Source organism: Tyto alba, unplaced genomic scaffold, assembly GCF_018691265.1.
Source record: "Tyto alba isolate M040663 unplaced genomic scaffold, T.alba_DEE_v4.0 Super-Scaffold_44, whole genome shotgun sequence".
Classification (NCBI taxonomy): domain Eukaryota; kingdom Metazoa; phylum Chordata; class Aves; order Strigiformes; family Tytonidae; genus Tyto; species Tyto alba.
The window spans coordinates 9,157,272-9,170,494 of record NW_024881320.1 but is presented as its reverse complement, the minus strand read 5'-3'; the positions used below and the strand labels follow the sequence as shown (position 1 = coordinate 9,170,494).

At 38.5% G+C, this 13,223-nt stretch overlaps 1 protein-coding gene and 1 non-coding gene across 2 annotated transcripts; both read left to right on the top strand.

The window, feature by feature from the left end:
- The first annotated feature begins 306 nt into the window (after window positions 1-306).
- On the top strand, window positions 307-9,771 carry RANBP1 (RAN binding protein 1). Its single transcript, XM_033008162.2, has 6 exons — window positions 307-435; window positions 2,345-2,481; window positions 4,339-4,496; window positions 6,367-6,495; window positions 8,318-8,383; window positions 9,371-9,771. The coding sequence occupies exons 1-6, from the start codon at window positions 421-423 to the stop codon at window positions 9,493-9,495; spliced, it is 630 nt and encodes a 209-aa protein (XP_032864053.2). The 5' UTR covers window positions 307-420; the 3' UTR covers window positions 9,496-9,771.
- Window positions 8,471-8,603, top strand: LOC116965390. Its single transcript, XR_004409333.1, has one exon. It is a non-coding gene; the product is annotated as a small nucleolar RNA SNORA77 (small nucleolar RNA).
- Window positions 9,772-13,223: the final 3,452 nt, after the last annotated feature.

Below are 13,223 nucleotides of genomic sequence, written 5' to 3'. Positions count from 1 at the left end.
ATAAAAGCGACCACAATGTTGCCGCCCCCCCCCCCCCCCCGTCACGCACGTGGGCGCCATTTTGGGTCGAGACGTGGGGTGGCCGCGGCCATGCCGCGAGGGCTGATGGGAAGCGCCTCGGGAGCGGGGCAACACAAAAAAAAAGAAAAAAAAAAGCTTCGCCGAGCAGACGGGCCGGGGTCGGGGGCCACATGGGCCGGTGGCGGCGGGCGCTGTTTTCCCCGCCGGGCCCCCGGTCGGCTGCGGCGGGGGCTGGGCGGGGCGGGAGCGCGGGGCTGAGGGAAAGGGGGTGTTTCCCATCGGGCTTTGCGGCCGCCGCGGCGCGGGCTGCGGGAATGAGGTAAAGGCGGGAGGGGCGGGGGCGCGCGCAGGAAGCTTGGCGGGCGGTAACGGCGAGCGGAGCGTAGCGAGCCCGGCCCCATGGCGGACACGAAGGTGAGAGGCGGCGGGGAGATAGAGGAGGCAGCGCGAGCTGGGGTGGCAGATGGGGGCGGGAGAATAACGGAAGCAGGTGGGGCCCGGCGGGGCGGGGGGGGTGATGGCCTGCCGGGCCGCGTCCCCCCGGCGCCGCAGCGATCAGGCGGGCGGGGGGCCCGAGGGCGAGCAAGGCGTGGGGCCGGGAAGGACGAGCTCCGGGCCTTGTCGGAGAGCAGGAAGCGGCTGCGCCTCCTCGTGCCCGCTTCGCGCGTCGGAGCCGGGCTGGGGGCTCAGCCGCCGCGGGCGGCTCGGGCACGCGTGTCTCCTGAGGCCTGTTCCTTGGCGGGGCTGAGCGTGGGAGGCCGGGGCGGTCCGCTCCCGCTCCGCCCGGCCCGCGCCGGCCGCCTCCCCTCCCCAGCGTGAGCAGGCCGGAGCCTCTCGTAGGCGCCGCGGCTTCGTCTGCCCTGCGGGCGGTCCGGAGCGGTCCCTCTCCCCGTTTCCCTCCTTTCTTCTCCTCCTCCCCCTGCTCCGCCCCTCCCCCCAGCCCGGCTGGCTGAACCTTCGTGCCGCGGCCTGGCGAGAGGAGCAGCCCCCGACGTGCTTGATGTCGCGGCAGGGCCTGATCTTATCGTGATAACTGGATCTAGTTTCTCACACATCTGACTATTGTTAATTATGCATTTATCATGACTTCTGTAATTAATTGGTCAGGCGCGAGAAGTGATTATGATTACGATACGGCATGTGCTACTTACTACTGGAGGAGACAATATGTAAAAGTTTGGCCAATGTTTCATTTCCTGCTTCTTGAAAACAGATGTGAATTAATGTCTTTCTCGCTTTTTTTCTTACATACTGGGACTGGGGACATTAAACTAATGATAGCTGGTGTGATGGATGTTGTTGACATAACCAAAATTTATTTTGCAACATTTCTTACCTAATTCCCCTTTGCCCTCCCTTTTTTTTTTTTGTATTTAATAAAAATAGACTACTTCATTTTAGTTGCTTTATGCATGTGTGGTGTGTACCTGATATGTAAAGGAGGTTGTAAATAAAGCCTGTAAGAGGGGACTCTTCCATCTGTAAAGTGAGAATAAGATTTAAGTGTCTTTGATGTATAGGCTGTTTTTTCATTTCTCTGTTATTAAAACAACAACAAAAACGCCCAAATCAGTTCCCTTGACCCGAGGTAACCGTTTGTGGCCTCATTAAACTTGCAGATGAATCTCCCTTCTAGGCTTCTCTGCACAATGCTTGTTAGTGCATATGTATGAAGTATTAGAGATGCGTATCACTCGCTTACTGGACACATACTAAAAACAATTCTTCAGCTTAATGACAGATGCCTAAATAAATAGGAAGTAGTATTTTGGCCATTTACCCATAACCTAAAGTTGCTGGAAGAGTTTTAAAGCAAAAAACTTATTTCAGGAGTATTGCAACTGTGCTTGAAAAATATATTTGCTTGTGAGTGATTCTAATACATAAGACTAGAGAAATTAACTTCTGGATGTAATGTGTTCCTTAAACTGGCTTAGGTGGTTGCTTTGATGTTACGTCTTTTTCTTTTTTCCTGTTAATATAGGTCATTAGCCACTAAGAAATAGTAGTGCTTTAGCAGCATAAAACACAGTATATAGGAAAAATAGTTGAAGAAATTTATTTTTCCATAAGCGCCAACAATTGCTCCAAGGTCAGACATCTGCACAGTTAATAAGAGTACTACTGTTTTTTTTTTTCTTTTTAGTATTAGCTGTACATTGACTTTAAAGCCATTTGTTTTCAGGGTATTGTGATTACGAAGACTAATTACTGAATAGTCATAAATGTTTTAATTTTAAAGACAGATATGATTACTTTAGATTTTAAGTACATAGCAAGTGTTGTGTTTGTTCTTTCTCTTTTTTTTTTTTTGTCTCTCCAGGAAACACACGAGGAGCATGATACCTCTACTGAAAATGCAGATGATTCTAACCATGATCCTCAGTTTGAGCCCATAGTTTCCCTTCCTGAGCAAGAGATAAAAACTCTGGAAGAGGATGAGGAAGAACTCTTTAAGATGTAAGTAATATATTTCTCTATATTATTTAAAGGTGTATTAGGCTTAAACTTGAATGTATTTATAAAAAGCTAGATAGGAATCTGTGTGTGAAGTGGTAGTCTAAATTGTTTGGTATTTACTGTGGTGGTAGAGATTGAGTGGGGGGATGATTGGTAATAATGCCCCAGGAAATGGAAGTCTGGAACAATAGAAGGGAGCTGATATTACAAATCTGACTTTAGTATTGTTTAGCCTAAAAGAAGGCATTAATTGGGATAATAATTACAGGTTTGAAATTGTGTGATCACAGTATAAAACCAGTATCGGGGCAGGGAAATGAGACATACATAGTGTTGCTGCTGTGCCTCCTCAGTTGTAAAGGGTGATGTACGATATACTGAAACAATAAAAGCAACAGATGCAGTACAATATTGGGGCATTTGTGGCAGTACCTTTTTGTTGTCTTAAACATAATTTTGCCCTTAGATTGGGATTATTCTCAAATCAGGATAGCTTGCTTAATATGTATGACCTTCCTGAAAAAACATGTAGGCTAAAGGCTTAAGAAGTGTTTTTAATGTGATCCATTATATGTTTGCTTTAAGTAGGCTTACTGCTTTTACTTAGTTGCAGAAGGACATTGTTTATCCGGAAGAGAGATTTGAGTTCTTATCCAGATTGTGGTGAAAATTAAAGCGATGGTTAGTTTCTGACAAGTAGCATGAGATCTCTGTTAGAGTGAGATCTTTGACCGTTAGCCCTCTGCACATGTGATGTGTAGTATCAGATGGAAATAATTTTTTTTTTATTTTATTTTAAATGAGGAGTGCTGGTGTAGGGAATAATACTGTAAATTCTAGTGCTCTGTAGGTTCATTTTTATGTCTACAAAACGGTTAAGGAGGAGAAGAATCCTCTTTTGAGTGCTGGTTGTTCTGGTAGGTAAACTTTGGGGAATCACCTACTGAATGCCAGGTTGGACTTGGAAGAAAGAACCTTCTTTGGAACAAGGCTTGTGGAATATCTGCATCAGACCATATGTTACAGTAGCGTGCTTCAACATCTGGCACCTTCTCTTGAAGGACCTAGCTTATTACAAGTCCCTATCCATTGCTCTTTTATAGAAAAGTGCATTTTTATATATATCCTGTAGTGTGAACAGGTGCTTCCTTTCCTGTAGCAGTATCTTAAACTTCTAACAGAGCTCGGGCTGTCTCTTGTGTCAGTTTTAACTAATGTCCCAAGCTACTTCTGTTTCTCTTTTGTCACATTGGCATCTTTGAAGATTAAACAGTGATGTTCTGAGGCAGGTATCTTGCACTGCAGTGCAGCACTAAGCTTCCTTTATTTCTGAAGTAAGAATAACAACTACTAGCTTTTTGGAGTTAAAAGGAAATGAGTGACTCTGAAGGGTGAGGCACTTTGTTAACAGTTGATCAAATATTGGGCTTGGAATTAAATAAGATTCTTTACTTAGCCTCAAGCTGCTCAATTTCTTGAATTAATAAATACTGCTGGTTAGATGTGCGGTTGTGTCCATCATCTAGGTAAGAACTCTAGCTATAGCAAACCCTGTTAATTAGCTACCTTAATTTAAAAGGTTGCCTACACCAAATGTGTTTATCATCCCCCAAAAGTATGTCTAGAACCTGTTGAATTTTAGTATAGCTATTACATAATTCCTAATAGCTTGTTATTAAATTTGAATTTATCATAGCACTTTCTGAATATATATATGCTGAAGTAAAACAGGGAACCTTACAAAAGGAATGTTTCTTTTCCTGTGTGTGGCTTTTAAAAAAAAAAAACTTCAGTTGAGTATGCTGCTTCAATAAATGTTTCTACATGCAGGCTAACTTCTTAAATTTTCTCTTCAAGGCGAGCAAAGCTATTCCGATTTGCGTCTGAGAATGACCTTCCAGAATGGAAAGAACGCGGAACTGGTGATGTAAAACTCCTGAAACACAAGGAGAAGGGAACAATTCGCCTCCTCATGAGGAGGGATAAAACCCTGAAAATCTGTGCAAACCATTATAGTATGTTATACATTGCTATACTCCTTGGTTTTGTTTTAAAAAATAAGCTTGTAGAATTGTACATTGTTAATTGAGCTCAGTGGCATTGTAGTAGCAGCTAGAGAATTGCTGTATGTCTTTAAGCAGGCATCAAATTTATATTAGACTATAGGTATAGATGTCTCTTGCTCTGCACACAAGGCTACAAGCATCAAAACCAATGAGGGCTTATTTTTATTAATGGAAAGAAGCTGTAGTTGGTTTTGGTGATTGCCAGCAAGGCTGAGTCTTAAAGTTGTTTTTCTTCAGACTCTGATACTGCTCTAAAGACACTTTAAAATTTAGCTGGGATAGACAGACATTACGTGATTACTCCCAATGTGTGTATGTGTGGCTTTTCTATAATAGAGTGCAGAAGATATAGGCATTAATACTGTTTAGAGTAAGAAATTACATACACTGTATTGTTTTCATAAAAGAATGAGAAATAAGTGATCATGTAATAATTTACTACTTTGAGCTAAATGTTTGAATTGGTAGAAGCAATTTCTTAACCATCAGAAAACAGATAGCAAGGTGCTAAATTAATCTGTGGCTGCCTTTTCTTGTGAAATAAACTGAAATTAGCATGGTATATTCAGCTAACTCATTCAAAAAGAATGTGTATTGAGAGCTGTTGGAGCAGGAGAGGTTTGTTCTTTTGATCCTTTTTGAATAAAAATAAACATGAAAGGGCCAGACAGACTTGAAAATCAATATAACTAGCAACAAGTAGACTAATTTGTTGATACTTTGTTGCTTGCTTTGGTGATACATCATTTTTTTTATATGAAGAGTATATAGTATTTTGTGGAGTTTAGTTAGATTTAGATTAACCTGAAATGACTTGTTTGAAGTAGCTTAATACAAATCTGAAGTCAGAAGCAATAACGCTTGTTTTCTCTGGGTAGATCTCTTCAGACCAACCAGTAAGAATAAACCTTTTGTTTAGGAAAATGTTGCATATATGCAAAACAGAATTGATCAACTTACAGTGTTCATATCAAAGATTTTGCTCGTGGAAAAAACTGCTTTCAGTATAGATTTCTTTATTGAATTTATGCTGACTCACAGGCAGACAAAAAGACTTAATTTTTGCGAAACATTAATTGAAACAAAATATAAACTGATATCTAAATCTAAAAAATGCAAGGAAGTGAGTTGACTCTTCAGATTTCTCGCGAACTAAGCAAAGTACCCAGGCATCGGAGGCTTAAAAAAGCTCTACTTAAACTTTGCATGTGTGTAATGTAAAAAGTCTTGTGAGAAGTAACATTCCAACTTCTCCAATCGGTCAGGTGAAGTAATTATAGTGTTTTGGAGGGAAAGGGCTCTATTTACTGAGAAGGAACAAATGGATTGAAAATCTGCTGTGCACATCTTGCATCACTGCAGAATTCTACAATATTTTGTAGTAGAGCTTTTAAAGTGATAGGAGATAAATTAACCCGGTTTGATGACTAACTGTAGGAATAATGCTTTTCTAAAATATTTTTTTTGTAGTAGTATTTTCAGCGTGCAAAAGAAGAATGAATGCTGTTTGTCTGTCTGGACACCTTTTCCTCCTAAACCATTTGACCATACTTCAGAGTTGTGCTTAGCAACTGCATTTCTCAGTATCACAGTCTTGTTATAAACAAGAATTTAATCAAACTCTCAGTTTCTTAACAATAGGGAATCTAGCATTCTTTTGTACAGTAATTGGCTTGCATCATTTTATTTGACTATGCAAGGAAAAAAAAACGTATGGGCACCATTGCCTTCTATTTATTCAAAAGTAATTCTGCATAAAGTGCTTTCATAATCATCACAGTTAGTTGTCAGTAAGATGCTTTTAATGCTTTCTTTTCAGTCACACCCCTAATGGAGCTGAAGCCTAACGCAGGGAGTGACAGGGCATGGGTCTGGAACACACATGCTGACTTTGCAGATGAAAGCCCCAAGCCTGAACTTCTGGCAATCCGATTTTTAAATGCAGAGAGTGAGTGGACTGGCACTGAACTTCCACTGGTTGTATACTGTTATATTATGCTACATGTTTAAATGCTGCTATAAACCGCTATGTAGATACGCTATGTCTTACCACTGCATGGTTGTGTTGGCTAATTACTGCTTTAACTAAGAGAAGTCAGTTAATCACTTAACAATATGTGTTGACCAACAGTGTAATAATTAGGTCTCCAGTAGTATTTATAGAGCTTTCTGCCTTTGGCACTTTTTAAACTTAAACCATTTCATGCAAATGTAATGCCAGTTAGACTAAAACTAAAAGCAGTAGTACTATGGGGTAGAGATTAAAATGAAAGCAAGCTACATGTATATCTCAGGTGCTCAATTGTACTTAAGATTACATTTTAGCATTAGAAGCAAGGAAATACTGATCTGACATTTCTGGTCCACCTGTGTTAGCAGAACATCTGATTTTTTTTTTTTTTTTTTTTTAATGAAGTATGTAGTATCTTCTTTGTTTTGAGTAATAGCTCCTTAGGATTGAATGAAAGTGGGGGTGTTTTTCTTAAAAAAAGCAAAATGAAAGAGAAAAAATGTTGTGTTTGTTGCTTTACCATTTACCACACAAATTCGGTGTGTTAGCTACCTCTTCTCCCTACATGCTAGATGACCAGTAAAGTGGCTGTATATTTTAAAGCTAGATGAATTTGCCTACATCTGGGAAGAACTTAGTATATCTTGTTTGCTTCCTTTTCCTCAAGTCTCCAACAACATATTGCTTAGCCAAATAAATCTTTCTGATCCACCTGCTTAGTGCTTGCTGCCTTCTTAATCAAATATTAAATTAAAGGGTTTTGGTAATTATTTGCGTATCTTTGAAAAATGTCTCTGGTAGAGGTTGTTCAGCTTACTGAGTGTTTTGTTTTGAGGGAGTAGTCCTCTCTGCCAGTTTACCCACTGGAGTACTGATGCAGATGACAGGTGGACACACATAAGTATGCCCTTCAAGTATCTTTCCTTTATGAGATGCTTGAAAAGGAATCAATTACAACTACTTCCTGGACTAGTTTCATAGTAGCTTCTCAATTCCTATGGGGCAACAGTGACCTCATGTGGCCAGTCAGACCAAGCTGGCATACCAAATTACCTTCTTTATAGTTCTGGTGTTAGAAAGTACCTTGCCTGATCCACTGTTGCATCTTGTTGCTTGTATTACTTGTGTAGAAACATTATTGTAACTTGGTCATTATTGTAGCTTGGAATGACTGCTAAATCAAGTGGTAGTTTAGACCAAATGATAGTTATGCTTCCTTAGCTATTGTGGTCAGGAATAGCTTGAGTCTGGGCCTTTGGGTATTGAATCTAAATGATGTACTAATGTAACAGGCTTTATCTTTCATTCTTTATAACTTAAGGTTCTTAACATAGTAAGGATGTGGAGGTCTTTTAGTGTATGGTGTAGCAGACAAGCATAGTAGTTCAAAGCTAATCTTCTGTCTCTTGCACACAGACAGTCATATTAGCAGTTACTGACATCATACACTTACGCCTGTGGGCTAGGGACAGCTGGGAGTTGTAGTAACTACAAAACAGCTCCTTCTGGCATTATGTTTTAAATACTTTGCAAAATAAGCTGTTTTAATAGACTTGCTAAAGAAAATAAACTGCTTCTGCACAAAGATGTGATTCAAGAATTTTGCATAGTGTCTTGTATGATTTTACTAGATTACTTCATAAGTACCTACAAGTTTTGTTTACACAAAACTTACAGGAATTTTTCCTTGAGATTGGAAGTATTTAATGTTGCAAGGAGGCAAAACTAATGAAAAAATATTCTGTCTTTATGGAAACAGATGCACAGAAATTCAAGGCAAAATTTGAAGAATGCAGGAATGAAGTAGACAAGAGAGCAAAGAAAGGTAAGGTTAAAAGTCTAAGTGTAGTACCATGCCACTTCTTCTAGCTGTTGCAGTGGTTATAGCCCCCTGGAGTATCATTGTGTTTTAGCAGACTCACTCTGTACTGAACTGCAACCTTCAGTTCAGGTGCTTTTTCTGTCTGCAAGAGTAATAGTTCACAGGAGTGACAATTGCCTTCTTTCTTGTAGAAGGCTGTTACAATTGCTGTTGGGACATTGCTTTTTGGAAAGGCTACTAAGGAAGCATTTCTGGTTTATAGTACACAAATGAACTGTGAACACTGCAACCACACTGATATTTCCTCCTTCCAGTTCCCCTTCCCAAATTTCACAAATACAAAAGCATGCAAGTGGAATACTTAATTTTTATAGTTGTTAGCATGTCTGAAGTTGTAGCATTTCTTCACAGGTCTCTCTGTTTAATAGATTAATCCACTGCCTTGTAAAATTGCCTGTGTGACAAGATATCTTGCCATGTAAAATACACACTTCCGTCTTTCTAAAGTACAGATTACTAGTAGTCTGCACTCGGTGCTCTTCAAGATAATTTTCAGTCTTAAGAGCTTCCTATTCCCCTGTTTCAAACTGGGAAACTTTTGTGTTTTGGTTTGGTTTGGGTCTTTTTTTAAGACAGGCAAAAAGCTAGGGACTCGAGACATTTACTTGACTGGACACTGTATGGAGTCTGTTACTGGTAGCAGCAAAGCTGACCAAATGTTAGATGTTTCTCAGTCACTATGATTAGGCTCTCATTTAGTGATTAAAATATGCAAGTGGCGTTTCTTGAATTATGGCATCTGAGGTAATTACCAAAGGAAAAGGAATGGAATGAATCACTTCAGTGCTCAGTGAAGAACTCCTTTACTTTTGTTCTTATTCTGAATATCAGCTGTCTCTCCTCACCCTCCACTTCTCAACTCTTTCTTCCCCTGTAACAGGAAAATCCATTACTGCCTGTATGTAACTTCTTTTCTAATCAATCTCTTAGCAGGCACAGACAAAAATGATAGTGCTGATAAAGTTGCTGAAAAGCTAGAAGAGCTTTCTGTAAAGGAAGAGAGCAAAGAATCTGAGAAGAAAGAAACCAAGGAAAAAACTGAAGAAAAGCAATAAATCATCTTGGGCCTTGCAGTTTTTCCTTTACTTTTTTCTTTTTTTCTTTTTTTCTTTTTTTTTTTTTTTTTGGTTTTTATTAATTTTTACAAGGGACTTTAAGGAACTGAATTCAACATTCAGGTTGTTTTTTCTAAGCTTTTGCCCTTTTGAGGATGTCTTCAGAAAAACCATTCCCCAGTCATGAAAATGTACTGTGCTAACTTTCTTTTCCATAGTGGAAACACTTATTTATAGACATCCAAAAGAGTGAATAAAACAAACTTGAAAACAGCATCAGAGGACAGAACTGAGTTTTCTATATACTTCAGAGGCTTATGAACACACTTGTTTCGTTGGGTGTTGAGATGCATATCATCATACCTGTGGATTAACTAGGTTAACAGACTTACCAGCAGGGAAGGTTAAGATTATATACATTTTTTTATGTGGCTTCTAAAACTGTAATATAACAGACCTTTCACACTTCTGCTGTGTGTTCCTGAGCAGGGAATGTGCCTGTGATTCTTGAAATGCAGCAGACTTCTGGAATCAGGTCATAGAGCATTCCTGGCACACTATTAATGATGTTCCATCGGACAGTGAAAATAAAGGTGGGGGAGAAAATGTATTACATTAGACTTGAGAAGTATTTTCCTCTTGCAAAACAAAATCTCCGTTACTCTCTCCCCTCACCCCCAATTTGTTAATATTACAAATGCTTGCCTCTAGCACAAAGTTTTTCCTGTGGTCCTAGATCTTCCTTGATGTACTACTTGCTGGCTGAAGGCAGCAGCAACATGTTATAATACTAAGGTGTATACAAAGGAATCTTAGTTGTTTGAGTACCTTACTATGAGATTCCTTGTGTCAGTGTATCATAAAAGTTATACTCTAAAGTTTGTAAGCTTTTTTTCAGGACTTTGGAGCTTGCATTGTTTTTTACAAAGTGGAAGGGTTCTGAACTTTTAAGATGCATGGTGGGAGGCTGTCCCTCTTGGGGAGTGGCGGTCTGACATTCACTTCGGAACAGTTAAGTATGTTGTACACACTTGAAGGGCACTTTCCTTGTCAGAATGGGCAAATTGATCAAGTCTTTTCCCTGCAGATGTTTTCTATTTACCCAGTTTCAAGTTAGTGCTAGAGAGTAGGAAAATAAAATATAGTAAGCAATAAAATCAATGCAAATTTTAAGTCTCGGATTAATTTTTGTTGTTAATGACTAATACAAGGATATTGTTGGGATAGAGATGGAAATCTGTAATATTGTTTCCAAAATAATTATGAAAACTGGACAAAACTTGCTAAACCTTAAGACTGTATGATGTTAACATTGAATAGTAAGACCTTTTTATCCTCATAGAGGCTTTCCAAGTAGTTCAGGCTCTTCAGTCTACTGAGGAAAATACTTTTTTTTTTAATAATCTTGTCTTTCTACTTAACACTGCCTTTTGATGCTACAATGAATTAGTCTTAAATCTGGAACTGCAGTTAAGGTACTCGATTCAAACAAAGTCTGTTGTTGTGCATGTTCCACTTCAAGTACAGCCAATATCAGAAGTCTGTTAATTAATAAAGATGGTTGAAAGGCAAAATAAAATACTCTTCAGTGTTTCTGGTTTGGAAATAAGACAAAGCTATTTTGAAGTTCTTAATATTTGAATGTAAAAGCCAAATCTTTATCCATGAGTCACTGTAAATTCTCTGATCTGATGATGTCAAACAGTGTCTAAATTGATAGAAATTACATTTTAAAATTTCAAAATAAATTTAAATTTTCATTTAAAGGATTTGCTTTTTATTTAAAAAACTCTTACTGGGAATGCATTTTTAGCCTGCAGGGGCGAAGTGATGAAGGCAGCAAAATGGGTGAGTTTGATTTCATTGTCAAACGTTGTACAGAGAAGGGGAGGAAACACTTGAATGACTTAATTTGTCTTAGATATTGGCGACTGCTTAATTTTACTACTCTGTCTTCCCCTCATTACTTATTCATGCATGCTTAAATGATCTCAAGACATTTCCACTCTTGTTTAGGTTAACTGATCCATGTTTACTGTTAATGGATTACAACCATCCTTAATGCAAATCTGCAGTCTCAAAAGAGCCAAGTTATGAGGGACCACTAAGTAAAATAATTTATCTGGATAGCATTTGGCTGAAGAATGTCTTAGTCTTCTAAACTAGAGGATGATTAGTCAATGTTCTGGTCACTTTAGAAGCCATAAGTGTGCTGTTCTACAAATTAAAAAGCAGTAAGTATTTTTAAAATTGATCTCGGTGAAATAAGGCTGCTTTTGTGTAAGTCGTTCTAATGATAAACTTGACCATATGTAACATAGATTACCAAGTGATGTCCTTTAAATGTTTTTGTAGCTTACTGTATATTGAGTATTCTAGAGTTCCAGCTGGTGTAGTGTCTTGTCCCCTCCCCCATCACCAGCTATTCTTGCTTTCCCAGCATCTTCACAGTTAAGAGGGTTATTGAGGTGATAGAACCTGACCTGTATTGTCAGGCAATACAGAGTCTTAAAATAATAACTTAGGTTAAAAATTTTAGTAGTCCTTTGACAAAAAGGTGGGCTTGTAATACAGAAGTTCATTCCTGAATTTGTGGGCAACTACTGAAATGTCAGTTGTCTTATATTTGTTTCTGAAATGGCAATAACTTCAGTGTGATTTAAATGTCTGACCCTGTTTGAAGGTGTTGTGTTACAGTAAAAATGGATCATACAGAAACTTTTCTAAATAATTGTTCAGACACAGTACAGAAGAGATTCACTGAGTCTTTATCTTCTGTACTTTATAGGGGTGTGTTGAGCCTTAATTTGCCTGAAGATTCTAGAGACAAATTGGATTCTAGGCTCTTTTAACACCTGCAGTTGAATAGTGGCTATTTTTACTCTCAGTGAGGCCAGGAAACTCCTAGCATGTTTAAATGTAGGCTAAAATAATAGGGAGTACAGTTTTGTCAATGCAGCTGGATAGAGAATAAAGTTTTTTTTTAAGCACTTGTAACTTCAGTAACAGTTACTGAGAATATGGCTGAATCTCACAGAAGGTACAAGTGAAGGACTTCGAGATGTTTTAATCCATTTTTGGTAAAAATGGAAACTACAATGTAATGAGTAAAGCATTGTCAGGTGCTAAAGTCTGCAATGTACAAATTCTGCTTGCTTCAAGTGCAGAAAGATGCTATATAGCTAGGCTTAACACAGCCTTTGTTGGTACTAATGTTTTGTGTGTGCATAAAATTGAATGGATGGATGAGTGATGACAGCTGAATAATTAATTTAACTTAGAAATAGTTAAATTTTGATGACCATCAAAATAGTATCTTCTTAACAGGTAGGTAAGATCTTAAAAAAAAAAAATAGACTTAAGGTTTTTATTATAAAAATTAATTCAAAATAGTTCTCTCTAAATCTCGTGTTAATTCTTCTGAAGACTACACTAACAGGTAGGGTTTTTTTTCTCCAGGAATAAGCTTGTATTAGTGATACTACATGTCTCATTCACAAATTGCAAACACTCCAATTTGCTGTATTTTAATGTTGTAAATGATGATTTTTTTTTCTTGTGTAATGAGATAGCTTGTATCAAACAGAAGTTCTCTGTGATACCAAAAGCTCAGAAAATTAAAATTATTCTCAACACTATGCAGACACGAGAATATTGTCAGTCTTTATTATTTTTGATGCAACATGCTCAAGAAATACCTGTATGTAAAGGGCAAAAATATGAGTGAA